Here is a 19,117-nt window from a genome sequence, read left to right on the forward strand (position 1 = left end):
TTCCACAATGCTTGTTCAACCATTGTAGGGTATTAACTACGAATACGACAACAGCTTTGATTGCCTCCAATGCGCCGAGGGTTGTGAAACGTGCGAAGATTCAAGCCCATGTGTGTTAACGTTGAATTGGATACAGCGAGGCGTTATTCTGGCAGTTTCCTGTGTCATAATGTGCTGTATACCAGCCCTTATTTGGTTTACAGTCAGATACAGGGATGTTAAGGTAGGATGATTTAATTTTAAGGCCTCTGTATGTTTTTTAAGGTACCATAATAGTAAAAAGATAATGTCGTTAGTGATGTAAGTCTTTCGTTCATCGAACAATTCGCTAAATGATGTTCATACCTAATTGCTGCCTTAAGCGAAACATAATCTACGTTTCAACAAAACGGTTTAACATATTTAAATTTGAACCACAAAAGGATTTGAAACTAATTGCAATAGCCTAGATGCCATATAGCCAAACCACAAATCACTCTTCATGACATTAGATTACATGTATGAAACGATTTTTCACAGCCCTGTGCCAATATATGTGTAAAATAAATGTTTAGAAAAAATATATTTATGGAAAACGGTTTTTATGTTATTGTTGCGTTTTTTATTTGTTTGTTCTTCAAACACAAACACACAGAAATCAAACACGTAGCACAACATGAATTATAAACGTGAATTTCTGATTAAAACCAAGTAAATAATCGACCATTCAAATTAGATAATCACCTTTCTGTGTTGATCGTTTTAAACATTACATAGAAACTGAGAATACATGTTCCTATTCCCAATACGTTAAGACCTCTTTACTGTGTACAGTTTTACGAAGAGGGTGACTGTAAATACTCCTTGATGTAAATCCACGGTCTAATTATCCTAATGACCTTGTGTGCTATTTGCCAATAGAGCTATCTCATACGTGCAATATGGTGCTTTCAGATTACTTTGCCAAAGTTGTATTTGTACCAAATTTGACACCACTTTCTATTTATCATGCAAACATGTTTTTTTTTTCATTCACGTTTAGTATTATAATAAGTAACGACAAGTAATACAATTGATAAAACAACCCAAAACGCGTGGTTTGTAATATTATAGTGTTAGGGAGTTCAATTACTATTTGGTCTCCATGATTTCGACACTGCACTTAACTTTGTCTTAATCCCTATGCGCGCGCCAAAAAGCACAGCACTTATTGTCGTCCAGAGAAATTAAATCCATCGTGATTCCTCTGGCGAGTTAAACATTTGCGTCGTCTCGTTATCTCATAAATGAATAGGAGAAACATTAACATAGCAATACGATATGTATAAAGGTCAATGAACAAGAGTTCATAGATTGAACACACCTTACATATCGAACTCTCAGTGTGTTGTCAGCGTATCGATTGTGTTATTGGTTCATGTCGTTATTTATGTGCTTACACATGTATCTTTGAAAAACGATGGAGTGCAACGTTACCATGAACATATCAGTCCACCGACAGCTTTGCAAAATCGGCATTCTCCTTGTATATATATCTCATTTGATTAAAGGAAACTGCGTATGTCCATATTTTAATGGAATCGATGTTAAGGTCTCTGTTTGGATTAAACGAAATAAATCATGCATCTCAAGCATGCTAACATCTGTTAAAATATTTTATGAATTGGTCCCTCAATATATGTGTTATGAGTAAAACAAGTATATTTAAAACACAAGGGACATACTATCAATATGTGATGCTTGTCTATTCTAGGTTTTGAAAGCAGCCTCGCCTGTCCTTCTTAGGATAGTTCTTCTTGGTGCATTTCTTCTCTATTGTCCGGTAAGTATACGAGAGAGAACATAAAACAGATAAGCAAGCTGCAAGTGACGCACTCCTAAAAAGCAGAGCGTTTTAATGTCTGCAAATGAATATTTTTATTTCAAAGATAATGCAATTCAGATAGTTTCCAGAAAGAACAAAAAACATAGTATAATGTTGTTTTATATTTGATATCAAATAATCCTTTTTGTTGAAACACAAATATACCAACATAATTTGCACCAAGAAAGCCGCCATGCCCTTCAAGTGCTTAAATAACAATACTCAAGTTTCTTAATCATAGGTTTTCATTTAGAACACTATTAGGTAAATCATTTATGTAAGAATTTCTAGCTGTTCTCGGAGTAATGTGTTTACTTCAAACACATATTTCACAATATAGTTTTCCAAGTTTGGTCTTCTAGACATGTTATTCACTATTAAAATAAGCAAGTCCGAGCCCACCAATGACTCATGTAATTTCTAGTGGGCCATAGGAATTTCTGAGAAAACATATGTATGCTGTGTACACAAATAATAAAACAAAAAGAGTTGGAGACCATGACAATAATGTTATTTGTTCACAAGTTTGTACACATAGAGGATGTATGTGTATTTAAACAAGCAGACTTAACAATTTAATATTCATTGAATTGGCATCCCCGAAAAAAAACCAACTTAAAAAAATTAATAATGCGCATACTTGATTTATTATGATTTGTGTTGAAGACAAATTCAATAATGATGTGAGTTCATTTCAATCAATGCTGATAATTACTATTTTCCAACATGATGCATGATCATCATCACCAATGAAAAACTTTAATGCACTTGAATCAGCGTATGAGTTTCAACTATTGGTATTCTTGAAAAGAATTGCTTAATGACATGTATTTCGGTATAAGATCAATACGTTGATGAAATTAGATTATCAATAAGTCTTTAAGATGTTTGCGCTACGTCTTGGTCTTCCTATACGAAAGTTCCGCAATCTATACGCTTCTTCTTTGTCATAAACACGTTCGACCTCTGTTTTCCTAAATTTAATTTCCGCTGCCGTTCTAAAATAAAACAAAATGCTGTTCATTTCATGTTACCGGTCGATGTAAACAATGTGAATGCGTTAGCTAAGATTATTTATAAGCAGCACAAGAGGCGTTATTGATGATGGGTTTATAGTTATATCAAACACATCGTGATTTGGAGGACCGGAGTTTTAATCAACAATATATGTACGTAATGTTAATATGAGTTCACAAACCCACGAATGTTATTGAACGGAGAAAATAAACACTTAGATCAATTGAGCCTTGTTTTGTGAAAACTGTGCATAATGTATGTGCGTCAAGTGTCTTTCTAGATTAGCCTGTGTAGTTCGCACAGGCTAATCAGGGACGACACGTTTCGCCTAAATTGGATTTTAGCTAAGAAAATACTTCATTTCAACGAAAAATGTCATAAAAGCGAAAAGTATCGTCCCTGATAAGTCATGATAAGCATTATGCCCAGTTCCCTCAAAACACGACTCAAGTATGTTTTGTTCATGATAGGGGAGAGACCTCGATATCCTGGTAGCAACACAAGTCGGTAAGCGTTAAAGGATACAATACTAAAGTTCTGATCTACGCGAATGCATATACATTGACAATATAATATCTCACTATTATGTGTTTTTTAAAATAAAAGCCGACAATATATAAGCGTAATCGACTCACGAGAGCGCGTTTCAATCGTTTCTAATAAATTTTTACTTAAGGTTAGGTGTTCTTTAGAAAAGATACATATTCCTGTCTGAATAATGGTGATTCTTAAAACGTATACTTTTTTACTGACCAAATAATGAGGTATATTGTGCACAAAAAGTGTTTCACACCATCTGGGGAATTATAAGACATGTTTATTGTCTTAAATATTTTTAGATAGACAGAATGCTCTGTGAACCTTTAAGTTGGTAACTGATATCTCACAAATAAGAAAATAAATGCTTAGTGTAAAAGGATCACCCGTTCAGTTAGGCAATACGCAAGAACTATTCCCATCCATGGCAAGTATATATACGGTTGGTTCAAGTAATGCATACACCTTAAGAATACAAATTCATCTGACTAACATTATTGCAGAAGAAATATGTTCTCGTATACTTGCTGTAGACAAATGTTCATTTCGCACAAACGACACAGGTAAAAAAATCAAGCTAATCAAAGTAGCCAATCGATAAGAATAAAATGAATGTAACACAATTGGAAGGAAAACATGTTTGCATTCTTAGCAGATCATAATTGCAGTTCGCAATTGAAATAATGTTGCAATTGCAATCAGTTCTATATCAATATTTAAGTAGAAGAAGACATTTAGAATTTTCAATTTCATAGAAATAGTTTTCGGCGTGTTATCTTAGCATCAAGTTGTGTCATTTTATACACATAAGTAATACTATGGGATAACTGGAAACAAAAATGCAATCTTTCGTTTCACACAGTTTATTAATGCTTTCAAACTTGTTAGCAAACTCACGACTGTTAGCTTCATTTAAATCAAGCTAAAAGAACACGAATTCTTTACATGATGTAAGACGGTGTTACCCGTTACTCCTCAAATTAAAATCTCCGTCGTGTAAGCATTAACTATTCAGTTGGATAAGGTTATATTATGCAGCTATGTTGTAGGATGGACACAGACATAGAATGTTGTAATTAGTTTTCATGCATGTGAAGAAAGTATGTTCCTCTTTCCACTCAGTTTTAATAAATGATAATATATGCTCAGAATATAAGATCTAATGAAGACTTCTTGTACGAACAAAACTATTAATTAGCACATTAACATCCGTACAGTCAAAAGTAATAGATGTTGTCTAGGAACATGGGGCTTGATAAAAGTGCGTAAGTATCGTCATACATTGTCGTGGCTTTTCTGGAATTACTGTATTTTCTTATTGACTAATTGTTAAAATTATGTCCCTTGTTATCTGGTCTAATCGAATGACCCTGTAGACATGTCTTAGGTTTCAAGTAATAACCTTCTGCGGTTATATGAACTTGCACATGCTTAAAGCCACACACCTTAAAATGAACTACATGGCATAGTAAATTTATGAATAAATAAGAAACATATTTTATATATGCCAATTAGAATATATCTGGTGGTTACAATGTAGAAATCCGTGTATTTTGCGCTTTAAAACTTAAAATTATTGCGTTTGTCCGAAATGGACGTATACGTCTAGGAATCTTACGTTTGGTTTTAAAAGCGGTACCGTTTGAAAAATAATAAATTACTTGCTACCTTGGCTATAGATTTAATTATATCCATGCCAATTAGAATATATCTGGTGGTTACAAGGCAGAAGACCGTCTATTTTGCGCTTTAAAACTTAAAAATAATCGCGTTTGTCGAAATATACATATACGTTTAGAAATCCTACTTTCGGTTTTAAAATAATTAAAGAATAATAAATTACTTACTTACTAGGCTATAGATTTAATAACAATTGTGCACACTTTCAAATTGCATCTATATGTTTTGATTAGCATGTATTTCATTTCAAGTTGTGTGACTTAAATAATAAGAATGAATGAATATGAATAACATGAATAGTATCCTAAAGAACGTTAGTTGCATGGTATAGGAATATTACTTTAAATGGAATTTAATTAATTATACCATATGATTGTGAGGTGGTGCAACACATGGCACTGATGGTTTTGATAATCAAGTTGTTAAGCAAAAACCAACAAACGTACCTTTTTGAGAAAAACCTAAACGAACGATTATTTTATGACACAGTATGAATACCTTTGCTTTTTTTTCATAAGGATACACAATTAACCTAATGTGCAATGCAAATATATTACTAATATGTTTCACCTGTTAAACGGACAAATTGTACGGTACATTTTACAGTGTACAGGTATTCGTGTTTTTGTGTTTTTTTTGTGTGCACAATTTTATTTTTTTCCGTAGAATATTATATACATATGTAGGCAATACAGTACATACATACACAGCTTTTCAGATAGTATTGTACAGCTACTTGATGGGTACATACATATTACTGGCGTACATTCAACATACATTCATATACAAATCTAGTTGTGTTATACTAGAAGTAGTTTACAACAGCAAAAACCACACACAACACAAACAAGCTTGTAACATACAACATTACTTAATGTTGATTATATGTATGTATATTATTTATAATAAAAAGTATTGCACATTAGAAAATTTATTTGTAAGTGCTGAATTGTATTATATAAGAATATTGATTATGCAGAATTTAGTACAAAACTTGCAGGATAAATATTTTTATAATATCAGTTATTTAACTATTGGTAATGTCGTTATATGAGATGTCAGTAAATATTTTAACAAGAGACCAGATTCTTAATTCTTCTTTTTCTGATTTAATTGTATTTTTGTAAATTTCAAAAGCGTGCTTCATACTGTTTACGAGTCCGTACTTTGAAGGGATTCTGTTTTTTCTCTGACAATGAAAAAAATATGGTTTAAACTCTAGGCATACTATACAGGTATTCGTGTTAAATTACATTTTTCACAAATAACGTTGCTTCTTAAACATTTATAATTTAGTCGTCGACATTTTACTTGAATGCTCATTGGATTACAGTCAAACAGTAAAATCTCATCGTCGGACTATTTTAGTAATGTGCGCTGATGCAAGTTATATAATTTCAAAGCATTTTGATTGACATTATTAATTTATAATATGCTTACTATTGAAATGTATCCTTAATGCAGTTTGAAGTCGTACCAAAACAATATTCGTAATGGATTTATTAAATGGAAACCACGACAATAACACGAAAAAAAATCACTAATATTTCTATGGTAATGTATTAAGTCAAGAATACCCGAATTTCATTAAAAATATATTAGTGAAACAGTAAATGTGAAAGTTACACTTTTATATTAAAAACAGTTATTTCCGATAATGTTGATATACAGTTGAAACTTAATACTCATGATATAATTATTTCACTATTTATGTATTATCTATGTATTTTAGCTCGTTGTCAGCTATTTTGAGGCTAGCGTGGTGACATGCTGCTTACGGTTCTGGTTCAGAGCTATTGGATTCTCGATTTCATACGGAGCACTTCTACTTAAAACGTGGAGGTAATATTTTCTTCTAGCAGACAAACCAGGCAATGGGTCTTGTTATATCAAATAATTATGACACATGCGTCTGCTATAATGGATCGGGAAGTCTTTTAGACATAATTTCTATATATCAAAACGTTATCACCGAAAAACGATCCATTCTCGACATTTGTATTTTGCTACTTCTCCGAATAATAGATTCTTGAAATCTACGTTGTCAAACATGTTCTCTGGTCGATTTTTTACCACATTTACAAGTAGGACCATACAAATAATCGAGTGATAAGGTCTTTTGTGTTATAAAACGCTTGCCCTTTCGAAGAACATTTTTTTAATTTTCATGAATCTTATTAGTTTAAGTCAAGATTTAACTGCAGTCGGTCGGTGAAAGCTCCTTATATTGGAAGCGTTTAAGGAAGAAACATGTTTGTAATTAAAAATACACTATTTAGCAAAATAGATATTCGTGCAATGCATTTGGTTTGAAAACGTTAATTCAGGTATCTATTTCCATGCAGTGAACATTAAAGAAATTCTTCTGTAAACAGAACGTACCATGTTTACTACAGACAACGCGATCTGACTCCCAACGAAACACGTGCAATGAGTTAGGTTATATCTGCTAAGCCGGAATGTATTTCTTTCAGGATATCAGTGGTATTCCGTGTGAGGTCAGCCCAACGCATCAAGATCTCTGATACAGACCTGATGAAAAGGTTATGCATCATCGTCCTCCTCTTTGGCGCCTATTCCACGGCGAGGACAGTGGCAGGCCTACCCAGGGTTGTGCAAGGTGCTTATTTCATGTATTTGACTGAGCTATTTTAGCCAAAGGTCAGCCACAAATGTATATAAGCGTCGTCATGGTTCGCCCCTTATAAATATTTACCTGCTTGTCTGAAAGGGGCCTTTTCACGTTTTTGTAAATTGACAAAATTAAAAAAGTCGTTTCAGGATTCGCAAAGTTTCGTTTAAGCAATGATATTTGTGAGGAAACAGTAATACTGAACCTTTCCTATGCTCTTGAATATCCATTATATTCATTTTTTTAAGATTTGAAAACCTGAAAATTATAAAGAGAAACCATTGAATACTTTGGACAGTTTTGTTATTGTCGTTATATTTTGTGAAACCTCGAGGATCACTTATATAAAATAAACAATACTCCTCTAATAGCATGAGCGCGTATGGCCGAGTGGTGTAAGCGGAAGACTTTTACTCTAGGACTCCAGGGGTCAGTGGTTCGAGCCCAGTTGAGGGTTACTTTTTTCTTTTTATAAAAAAAAATCGTATTACTGATTATTTTTACTGGATAATTTTTGTTCAAACGTTTAATACATGCCAAAATCTGTGAAATGTCCCCATTACAACAACGACTGTTTCGATATGAAACTATAAATAAATTGATAATTTCAAGCAAACATGTTTTTAAAGCGCCAATAGGAATGTTGCGTGAGGATAATACCATGCAACTTAAACACCGGCAGATAATTTGTTCCGTCTTACGATTTCGTCCTCGATTAATTTCACTCGTCTTGTTAAGTTTCGTGAAGAAAAATAGTATGGAAGTAAATGTCGAGCATTTTACAAGCTACATTTAGTGTTAAGTGTATACATTTATTCACAAGTGTGTTTGATATATGTCATTTTAAGGTTATTGTGGTATTATTTAAATAAATAAATACATAAATGAATAATTATATAGATTTATTTACAAATGCATAGTATCGGAAAGCAAAAACTGCTTTATATCTTTTATGGTTGAATACAAATAGCCAATACATCTATCAGCCTATGAACAGTTATTTATCTACGCTGAATTCCCCTCGGGAATCAGAAAGTTTGATCGGTAAAAGGACTTTGAAGGAAAGTGTATTGTTCTGGAAGAATAACACTAACCCTAACCTTACCATAACCCAGGGTTATCTGCCCTATACCATGCCTCGCTCGTTGTAATTGTCTTCTTTCCGTCTTAAAATCTACCGTGTGAGTTTCAGAATATGGAATATATACATAGACTTACTTGTGTTAAGGTTCATTATACAGACCAATACATAAACGAATTATTGTAGTTCGACGATTTCTTCAAATGAATAGAAATTAATCAAGTAATATGTTCGAAAACGCTACACATTCATTAAAAACAATGATTTCAAGCAATGCCCCTTTGAAAGAACAAACAACATAAAATTGAAATTAAAAAAAGAAAGTATGCCAGATTGAAACGCTATATAATACCTTCGTGATATGATTAATTTAAAACAAATGTATTTGCTCCTTCTCATATTATTCGTAGTTCGTAACAGTTTGTTTTAACAGTCCTAACTGGAGTCAAAAATTTATAATTCTTTATTATCTTTGACAGGCAAACATGCGAGTGGTTTAAAGGCATTCCAGTGTTCGTCTGACTGGTGGGACCATTCTGCGGCTATAGGTGAGTGTTTAAGTCTGACCAGTGAGAACATTCTGCGGAAATGGATCAGTACTTTGCGTCTGACTGGTAGGACCATTCTGTGGCTATAAGTAAGTGCTTTGGGTCTGATTGGTGCGACCATTCTGCGGCTAAAGGTGAGTACTTTGAGTCTAACAGGTGGAAACATTCTGCAGCTAAAGGTGAGTGCTTTGAGTCTGATTGGTTGGACCATTCGTCGGCTATACGACAGAACTGTGAGTCTGACTGGTAGGACCAATCTGCTGCGATAGGTGAGTGCTTTGAGTTTGTCAGATGGGACCATTCTGCAGCTATAAGTGAGTGCTTTGGGTCTAACTGGTGAAACCATTCTTCGACTATAGGTGAGTACTTTGAGTCTGACAGGTGGAACCATTCTGCAGCTATAGGTGAGTGCTTTGAGTCTGACAGGTTGGACCATCCTGCGGCTATAGGTTAGTACTTTGGGTCTTACAGGGGGCACCATTCTGCGACTAAACGTACTTACTTTGAGTATGACTGCTTTGACCATTTTGCGACTATAGGTGAGTACTTTGAGTCTGACTAGTGGGACCATTTTGTGGCTATAGGTGAGTGCTTTAAGTCTGACTGGTGGGACCATTCTGCGACTATAGATGAGTGCTTTGAGTCTGACTGATGGGACCATTATGTGGCTATAGGTGAGTGCTTTGAGTCTGACTGATCGGATTTATGCGACTATAGGTGAGTACTTTGAGTTTGACTGGTGGGACCATTCGGCGGCTATAAGTGAGTCCTTTCAGTCTGACTGGAGGGACCATTAGACGGCTTAAGATTAGTTCTTTGAGTCGCATTAAAAAAACAACAACACAAATATTACTAATCAAAAAAGCTAATTGTCTAAACTAGTGTATAAATTACTTGTGAACATGCACACTAATATTTAAGTGTGTATTTTTTCTAAGTGTTACAGATGAGCATGGCTGCTATGCTTGTTTAAGTAAAGTGAATATTTGATGATTACACAACTGTTACGGTTGAACATGAAAAAAATCGTGTCAGATACATATGCGGCAGGAAAATTTCTTTTTACACAAAACATTCGAAAATTTGAATGGAAGAAAATTCTCATTTTTGAATTGATGCGCTTTATATAGCCAATTGTAGAAACCTACTTATATAAAATATATTTGATACACTATGGGGGTTTAACATAATGAAAAACTGTATGTAAACTTTTATTCATGTATTCACATGCCGATAATATGTTAATATGTAAAGCATGCATGTCAGCTCATTGTATTAAGTCAAACTATAGGACACTGGAATCACTGAGCTAAAAAAAGCATTATTTAACTGCTTAGTTTTCGGACAAAACAAGGCAATCTATTATGCTAATGACAATTATAAAGTCAATTACGTTACATATTCGGTATTTTTTGTTTCAGCGGAGTTATTGTTTTTACTGTGGGGTATCCGACTCTGCATTGTAGTCCGGAAAGCGCCATCTGAATTTAATGAGAGTCGCTTTATCAGTTGGGCAATTTACAATGAAACGCTTCTTTCCCTGTTCCTAAATGTTTCTATGTAAGTATAATAACGTCATTTTGATAATTCAGGCAAAATTTAAAGTCTTCCTAATGAAAAACTTACCCTTATCCAGAATTTAATATATTCCTTTTTCATATATCTCAGTATCGCATAATTGGTATTATATTGTGAAAATATGTCCCTGCAAGTCGCAATAATCTTTGGAGATATATGCACCCAAGAACTTAGGAAAAGATTGGACACTGATCACTATTGTACATGTGTAATATAAGTAGCAAACAAGTATCCCATTTTCTCTGCGGATCAAAATAAATCTTTATAGCTGTAATTTTATACTATGTACAAGTACAGTTTGTTAAATTTGTGTATATTACACTATATGGTGCAGAATTGCGACCTTGAACTTTCAAATGATTAATTAAACTAGCATGAGGGTTTTCTTTGTGTTTGATTAATCTGAATTATGTTATTGTAAGTTTTTACCTTATGTGTATGCTTCATACTTTTTCCTTTTTTCAGGATATTTCTACAGGATCCGTTTCCAGCGAATCCAGATTTATTGTATCTAGTCATCTTTATACATTCTAATCTGACCACTACAGTCACTTTAGCGTTCCTTTTTGGGAGTAAGGTATGTTCAACACGTGCTTTGTTCTGACGATTTATATTTGAGGATAAAGAAACTTGACTAAAACTCATTGTCCTTTTTGTTTCAAATTTAACACTAAAATCCAACCCACCACTGCTTATGTTTTGAGCAAAGGACTAAAGTTCATCTCTAAGTGTCCGTTATCAAAGGTCAGAAATCTGGATATATCTCCAAAACATGTAAATGTGATAAATTTCGTTTTTGAACCATATGGAAAATGCCTCATAAAAAGACTTTTCATGTGCATGTTTACTCTATTAATATAATAGTGAACGTAGCTCGTTGGCTAAATAAACATACTAATTTTATAATACACCTGTATCGAACCAAATCGCTTTTAGACACATATATCTTCAAAATTGTCTTTATGTGTATAATGCTTGTAAGTGTTTTGATGAGTGTCCATGTATTATTTCTTCAAGGCCTACTTGGTGTACAAGTACAGCGGGAAGAGCAGCGAAGTGCAACATACCACAATGATGTCCAAAGGCGGAGGTTCGCGAAATGCATACAGCAAGCCTCCCGTTAACACGGACACGAACTGTTCCAATGCTAACTCCACTTTTGACAGATATGCCGATAAATCTATCAATGATGGAGAGTCAGAAAGTCTTTTGGAAAAAGATATTCAGGTAAACAAACAAAACGAGAACAGCGTGTGCTTCGATTGTATAAATGCATATTGTTAATATATATCGACTATTTTAGGTCACACATTGAACTATATTTATACGTGTTTGTATTTGCTTTACTTTTTAAATAATGTAATTGATATTATGTTATTGTTTGGTTTCAATATACACTCCAAGAAATAACGGACATTAGACGTATATAAACGCAAGAGTAATGTTTTGTCTTTTTTCAATAAACGGTTCAATTCAACTTTATCTTTGTCTCAACATACATCGGTTATCGCCGGTAGCAGAGAGTACAAATTATAGTATATACAAATTCATGCTCAAAGCGCATTTCGTCGGTCAGATGAAATATATTGTAATACCATTTTTAGAAAGATATGAATAACAAACCCAAACCAATTATGTTCAATATCATGCTTACTATCCTAACGTGTCTTTTGTGAGTGCGGATCTCAGACGCAATCAACATTAAGAACGCACCCTTATAGATCAATTAAATTACATGTGACTTCATGTGATTTTCTTTTATCCAAATTTGCGTTTTTTTGTTATTTCAGGAAGAATTCCGTCGCCTATATACGCAATTAGAGACTCTTAAACATAGAAACATGAAAATTGGTAACCGCCATTTGCAGCATAAATTGTCTGCAATGACGGAAGCTGCTCAGAAAGATGACAGTCCAGATGAAACAAAATATTTTACTCCGAGCATGAACGGAAAGCGTGTTATAATCAATCTGGATGATTTTAAGGAATCCACCCGATTGTAGGGTCGTTGCGCTTAATTGGACGACAATCAATTGACAGTGATATGCAAATTTAAAAGTGCGATGGAAGTTCTCAACAATTAAACGGAGCCGATGATCCATATGCCGATACTTGATGTTTTCTGAAGGATTGTTGGTGCAATGAAGTAATGTGAAAGAACCAAGTGTTTTTGTTATATAAATGAGCACTTGGGTTTGCTCTCAAGTCACATATGGTGTGTTTAACTGGAAACAACACATTACAAAAAGAAGAGATTAGGTTAGCGGTCCGAACATTTGTAACATCCAAGAAGGAAAGAAGGAAATGCAGCTAAATTGAAATCAAAACAAGCACGTCGACATTGCCCACTGCAAACATGTAGAGTCTTTTTACGCAATTAGTAACCTAAAGTAGTTTGCTTAGCAACTGTGTGATGTTACTACTATTTATATCAGCGTGCCCATGTTACTAATATTTATATCAGTGTATCGAGTGCAATTCTTAAGTGTGATACCATTGGTTTTGATGTGACAAAATGTGTTTGAATTTTTGACGATAAACGTACGATAAACTGTACAATTATATATATAACAATATTTTTAACAAATTTTAATAAGTTCTGGTCTAGATAATTTATTTCATAAATATTGATATTGCAAGAATGATCATCAGTGGGTCAAATGTCATTAAGTTGAAGAAAGAATGGTGGTCAGAGAAAAACAACGTATTGAAAAAAGTGTGTGCAATGTGCAACTCGTCTTTATAAACACGTTTAAAGTTAAATTTTGAAACATTGTACTAGTTTGTTTTAACAAAATATATCTACTGCAAAGTTTTTCGTTTTGCAATAAATACATTTCTAAGAAGAATATAGCTGTTTACTTAATACGGATTCCACGGATACCGGATTGAAAACAAAAGACAATAGTGCTTTTGACCATATTTTTTAACTTTTGAGATTCAAACCAATATCAATTTTAAAACGAATATATATGTGCATTGTATTCTTTGTTTTATACCGTGTCTATGTATGCGTTATGCATATCACATATACAAACAAACAAGAAACTGGTCAATATTAAACTCAATTGCTTGCTAGATACAAATATATGTGCAATATACCTGCAGTAACGTTGATATCGCCATATTTTTGTTCAATCTTACTTTCCTTACTGCTAAACATATAACACCTAAAATAGCTTTATTTCCGAGAGATAGCTATGGTGTGGTATTTTAATCTTTGAATGAATGTTAGCGTGTTAAAGGTTGTAAGATATAACACAGTTTTCTAGTATTTTGTTAAAGTGATACATTTAATGACTTTTGACTGGTAAGGTACTGCTGTCTGACATTTGGATAAGAATGTTATATGCCTTTAGGCTACTAATCAACTTACGAATGTCTCTGCATAACCTGTGCCTTTAGGCTTCATTTTCGCTCTTGAATGCGGAAGTTTACTTTTGATGGATTATAACAATATATAAATGCGACGATCGGGGAATTATGTAGTTTTATTCGATTATTGACAATACATACTAAACCACTATTCGCATACAAATTAGCACTGCTTTTACACTTATTGTTATCAGGGTTAAGGTTTGCAGTCCTCATAGGTCGATTGTAGTATGTATTTCCTTTAATTCTCTGTTCTAAACACTCCTCACTAAACACGGACGTTCTCGTAAATAGAGCAACACGACACTGGGAGTCACTGCTAATGTAGTTTTTCACTTATACAAAATTTTTAATAACATGTGTAAGAAATTAAATGAGAATGCTTATTTAGATTTGAAAATAAATGTTTAGATATTAACACAGTGAAACGATATCACTATTTTACCCTACGATTCTATTCATTGAAAAGCAGAAAATCATTAATATACAATTGGACAATGTGCACAAACACTCAAAAAACATAAACACCAATTTATATAAGTCGGGTCGATATATCATCGATTGTTTAAACAGGTGTTATGGCGAAAAATGTCAGACACAGCCCTATTGCTATTCACTCAGATGGCACAAACACACAATTGAAGCACAAAATAAAGCATTATAAATGCATATGTCTTTGCAAAGAAATGATGATTTGTATAAATTGTACATATTCAACAATTATTAAGTTGTATTATGTATACGAGTAATTGTTAATAATTGTATTGTTTATTTGAATATCATTGTTTTACCATATATTTTTAAGTGACCCCATATTAATTATTGAACTGACGATTTTGTGCATTGATGTAAATATGTTTATCTGTAAATAATTGTATTAAAATAAAACAAATAACTATTTACGATATTTTTTGTTATAACGTCATCATCTTGGTAACGGAATTTTGACACCTTGACCATTACAATCGTGATGCAGTCATGTTTATGTCCTTGATTTATAATTTCAAGTCAGAGCATGATTCTATAACAACCTAATTAAACAGATGTCTCTACTTATTTTACCTACTATATTTACATTCAATTTATTCTCAACTAGAAATGTATCACTGAAAGAAATATGACGGGACAATTACGAACACAACATTTACATGAATAATAACATATTACATTCTATAAATAATAATATATCAAACCCTCGCACACAACATACATGTTATAAATTATTGATTACAGCCTCAAACCCTTATTTACACACAATACGCATCTAACTTTTCAAATTACGAGCGAAACATGGAACGCAATTCCTCTGACACAACTCTGGCGATTTGCTGGCGACGTTGTAATGCCGAAGTGATCAGCGACGTCTGTAGGCAAATGTAATTGCAGTATTCAAATGACAAACCAGCACTGAAATAATATCACTTTTTGCATTTGTTGAGGATTACATATATTTATTTCTTGTCAAACGTGAATGGACCACAACACATTCCCGATAGTTAAATGAAAAAAAAGACGTGTTTCTATTAAGTGATGACTTCTGCTGCTTCCACTGAGAAAGACATCTCAGTGAACCCAAATGTAACTTATGCGATGTCGTTAATTAAAATGATGACAATGACAATGATGCCAATTATGGCCATGATTTCTAATATTTCCGCGACAATGACGATCAGTATCGATTAGATCTTTTATATCGTAGCTTTTATTGTTAGATTAACCCTGTAGGGGAGGTGAATTACTGGTGGCGTATTGACTATTTATTTGCACACAATTGACTGACACCTTTACCATTATTGTACGCATTCATAAAGCGTTAAAAGAAGAATTTCATTTTTTTTTGTACAGAGTTGCCTAAATTATTATTCCGGTCATGATATGTCGTAATAAATGTAATATGTAATTTATTGATGTCTGTGTCTAACAATCAATACGCACTTGCCTTTGGGACTTATTTTGCATAACGTCAGTCCTCAAATAATTCCAACACTGATCTATGTCGTAAATAATAGTTCGATCGTGCTCCTTTATATCATGCTTTTTTACCTTTTTTGCAAAAGTGCACTCAGTACACGATACATCACTGCATTAGTTCAGTAATTAGTGGACATTTAGGAAAACACATGTTGTCGTTAAGCAGATCTTATAAATTAAAACGGTTGATTTTAGAAGAAATCGCATGTAATTCGCGTTCATTGATTTTAAAATTAAAGCATGGCGTACAGAAATAACACCTACTAAGAGAACTAAACATACAGCCAATTAAACACTAGGTCTTTGTGTAATGAAGTGCTGAATATCGTGTGTGTTTGACAAGGTTTAAAATTAGTGTGTGTTTGCGAGACTCACACTTAATTCACAATGATCTATTAATACGGATTGAGTACTAATAAAATTAATCATGTCTTCTTCTGATCATGCACAGTGACGACATTATACAAAGGCTTTATAAATATACAGCAACATAATGCACTTATATCGAAATCAAAACGATTGAAAATGTAAAACTTGATAACAGGATTGCATAGAACGCGAATCTATTAACATTAAGATGGTAACTCGCTGGCGACACTGTAATTTGACCAAATGATTGGCGGCGTCTATATGAAAATGTAATAACAGGGACGCTGCTGATTGCATCATACCAGTGACAAACCTGCTTGCAAAAAAGTGATCTAAAATTGGCAAAGCCGAAAGAAAACACTCAGCAGTTAAAAGTCTCTTTTACAGAATATAAATAAGTTCAGTTCCTGTACAGACAATAAGCTATCGATTATGGGTAAGACAATGATATTTTCTGAGGCAGGTGATTATGTGTTCCTATTTATGATTATGTTGATGATTATGATGATGATTATGGTATTTATGATTATATTAACGATGATGATGATGATGGTGATGTTAGTGTTGTTGATGATGATGATGATGATGATGATGATGATAATGATGATGATGATGATGATGATGATGATGATGATGATGCTGATGCTGATGCTGATGCTGCTGCTGCTGCTGCTGCTGATGATGATGATGATGATGATGATGATGGTGATGATGACGATGACGATGACGATGATGATGATGATGATGATGATGATGATGATGATGATGATGATGATGATGATGATGATGATGATGATGATGATGATGATGATGATGATGATGTGAAATTGATGCATTGAATTTTATATTATGTAATTTTTTCGAAATGTGTTCTTTTGTTTCAAAACATTTTTTTCTCTAAGGTTTTAATAAGTGTTTGTAATAAATAAATTGTAATACAATGTCGTATGGAGGATATTTACAAAAATATTTACGAGCTTATTTGGTTATATTTGGTAAAGGTTCACTTAATAAGCCTGGAAAAAGACACAGGCTTCGAAAATTCTACATAAAAGACGCACTTTACACACCTCATGGAGCTTAGTCGAGTGATAAAGAGTTTAACGAGATCGATATGGATTCAAGGTAACCATCGTTTGACATCGGAAAAGATAATAATTCAACATATGGTAATATGACTGAAATATACGTGTTTTATAGTTTCTAAATTAATGGTGTGTACTGCCGAACTTATTATCACATCGATTATGTATTTGAAATTACTTGATAATCATCCTTTTATGACACTGAACCGGGCCTAAGCAATAAAGCATGGATATACATTAGCAAGAGACCACTAGGCCACCGGTTCTCAAGTTTGTGATGGGTCCCAACGACTTTCACAGTATACTTTTCGGTCTGGGTAAAATGTTAGTTTATATCATTGCCAAAGCTGCCAAGACACTTTTTCGCCTAACGTCAATGCACACATGTGTCGGATGTGGGTCAGACTGATGCTTATGCAAACTAATATGCACACTGAAGGGAAACTTACAATAATTGTATAAAAAAACTGCGTGTACAATACTTATACAGGATAACACGATGTTGTTAATTTGCATAAAAATGTTACTGTTAAAACTTGATCTGGTCCAGAAAGGTTTACGTGGATTAGTATGATTAATTGAATGTGAATTTGATAAGTATAAAGCGTCGTTAATCAGAGTTGAATAGTTTTATTTCAGTTGGAAATTTTTCTTTTAAAAACGGTACACTGATTAGGTGCAAATGTCGAAATTAACAAAGGTTCAGCTTTTTGCATGTGTAATTCATCTGTTTGAGTTGCCATCTCATATACATTGAACGTTCAGAAAATACAATTTTGCCCCTTCGACAAAGTTAATCTTCTATATTGATTATTGTGTGCATTCATTTGTATTCATTTAGATTGTGTTTGAGATTGTGTGTGCTTCATGTTCTCATGCGTGTGGCTGTCACGCAATACTGCAATTATTATCGGAATAATAACGTTAGCTTAAAACAAATCTCGTATAATTCACTTGTGTGTATCAGAAAATAAGAACCGTGGCGTTGACAAATGTATTTTTGTCTTACTTTTGTTTAGGAACTAGTAATGAAATAACAAAATAACAACGAAAAAAATCATGCGTTAAAAACTGACAAAGTTATCTTGAATCGATTACTGCAACACTTAGTTCAATCGTAACCAATATTAATGTTTAAGTAAATATAAAACAATTAATTCGAAATCTGTAATTATTGATAAATACTTCAATAAGAACAAAATAGGAGTGGATTTTAAATATGTAATCATAATACTATATATTTAATGATTTGTCACAATATTCATGCTTTATTTTTAGCTAGATGGGCTGTTGGTATAACGTATTGGATTGAGAAGCGCTCAATGAAATGATTTTAAACAAGTTACTATTCTGTGCAATGGAGGCTTGAATATTTGTACGTACTTTAATAATACAATCTTT

The 19,117-nt window shown here is 33.2% G+C and overlaps 1 protein-coding gene and 1 pseudogene across 1 annotated transcript in view; both read left to right on the plus strand.

Annotated features, from left to right (window-relative positions):
* Positions 1-13,757, plus strand: part of LOC127863326 (probable G-protein coupled receptor 158) — a 122,254-nt gene extending 108,497 nt beyond the window's left edge. Inside the window, exons 5-13 of the mRNA XM_052402745.1 lie at positions 29-223; positions 1,733-1,801; positions 6,810-6,919; positions 7,552-7,697; positions 9,270-9,338; positions 10,760-10,898; positions 11,382-11,493; positions 11,934-12,143; positions 12,707-13,757. Of these exons, the coding sequence (XP_052258705.1) occupies positions 29-223; positions 1,733-1,801; positions 6,810-6,919; positions 7,552-7,697; positions 9,270-9,338; positions 10,760-10,898; positions 11,382-11,493; positions 11,934-12,143; positions 12,707-12,919 (1,263 nt within the window). The 3' untranslated portion in view covers positions 12,920-13,757. The remainder of the gene's footprint in view (positions 1-28; positions 224-1,732; positions 1,802-6,809; positions 6,920-7,551; positions 7,698-9,269; positions 9,339-10,759; positions 10,899-11,381; positions 11,494-11,933; positions 12,144-12,706) is intronic.
* A 1,824-nt stretch (positions 13,758-15,581) lies between these two features.
* The window catches only part of LOC127863327 (probable G-protein coupled receptor CG31760), a 52,851-nt pseudogene continuing 49,315 nt past the window's right edge, over positions 15,582-19,117 (plus strand).

Source organism: Dreissena polymorpha, unplaced genomic scaffold (assembly GCF_020536995.1).
Source record: "Dreissena polymorpha isolate Duluth1 unplaced genomic scaffold, UMN_Dpol_1.0 chrUn005, whole genome shotgun sequence".
In the NCBI taxonomy this organism is placed as follows: domain Eukaryota; kingdom Metazoa; phylum Mollusca; class Bivalvia; order Myida; family Dreissenidae; genus Dreissena; species Dreissena polymorpha.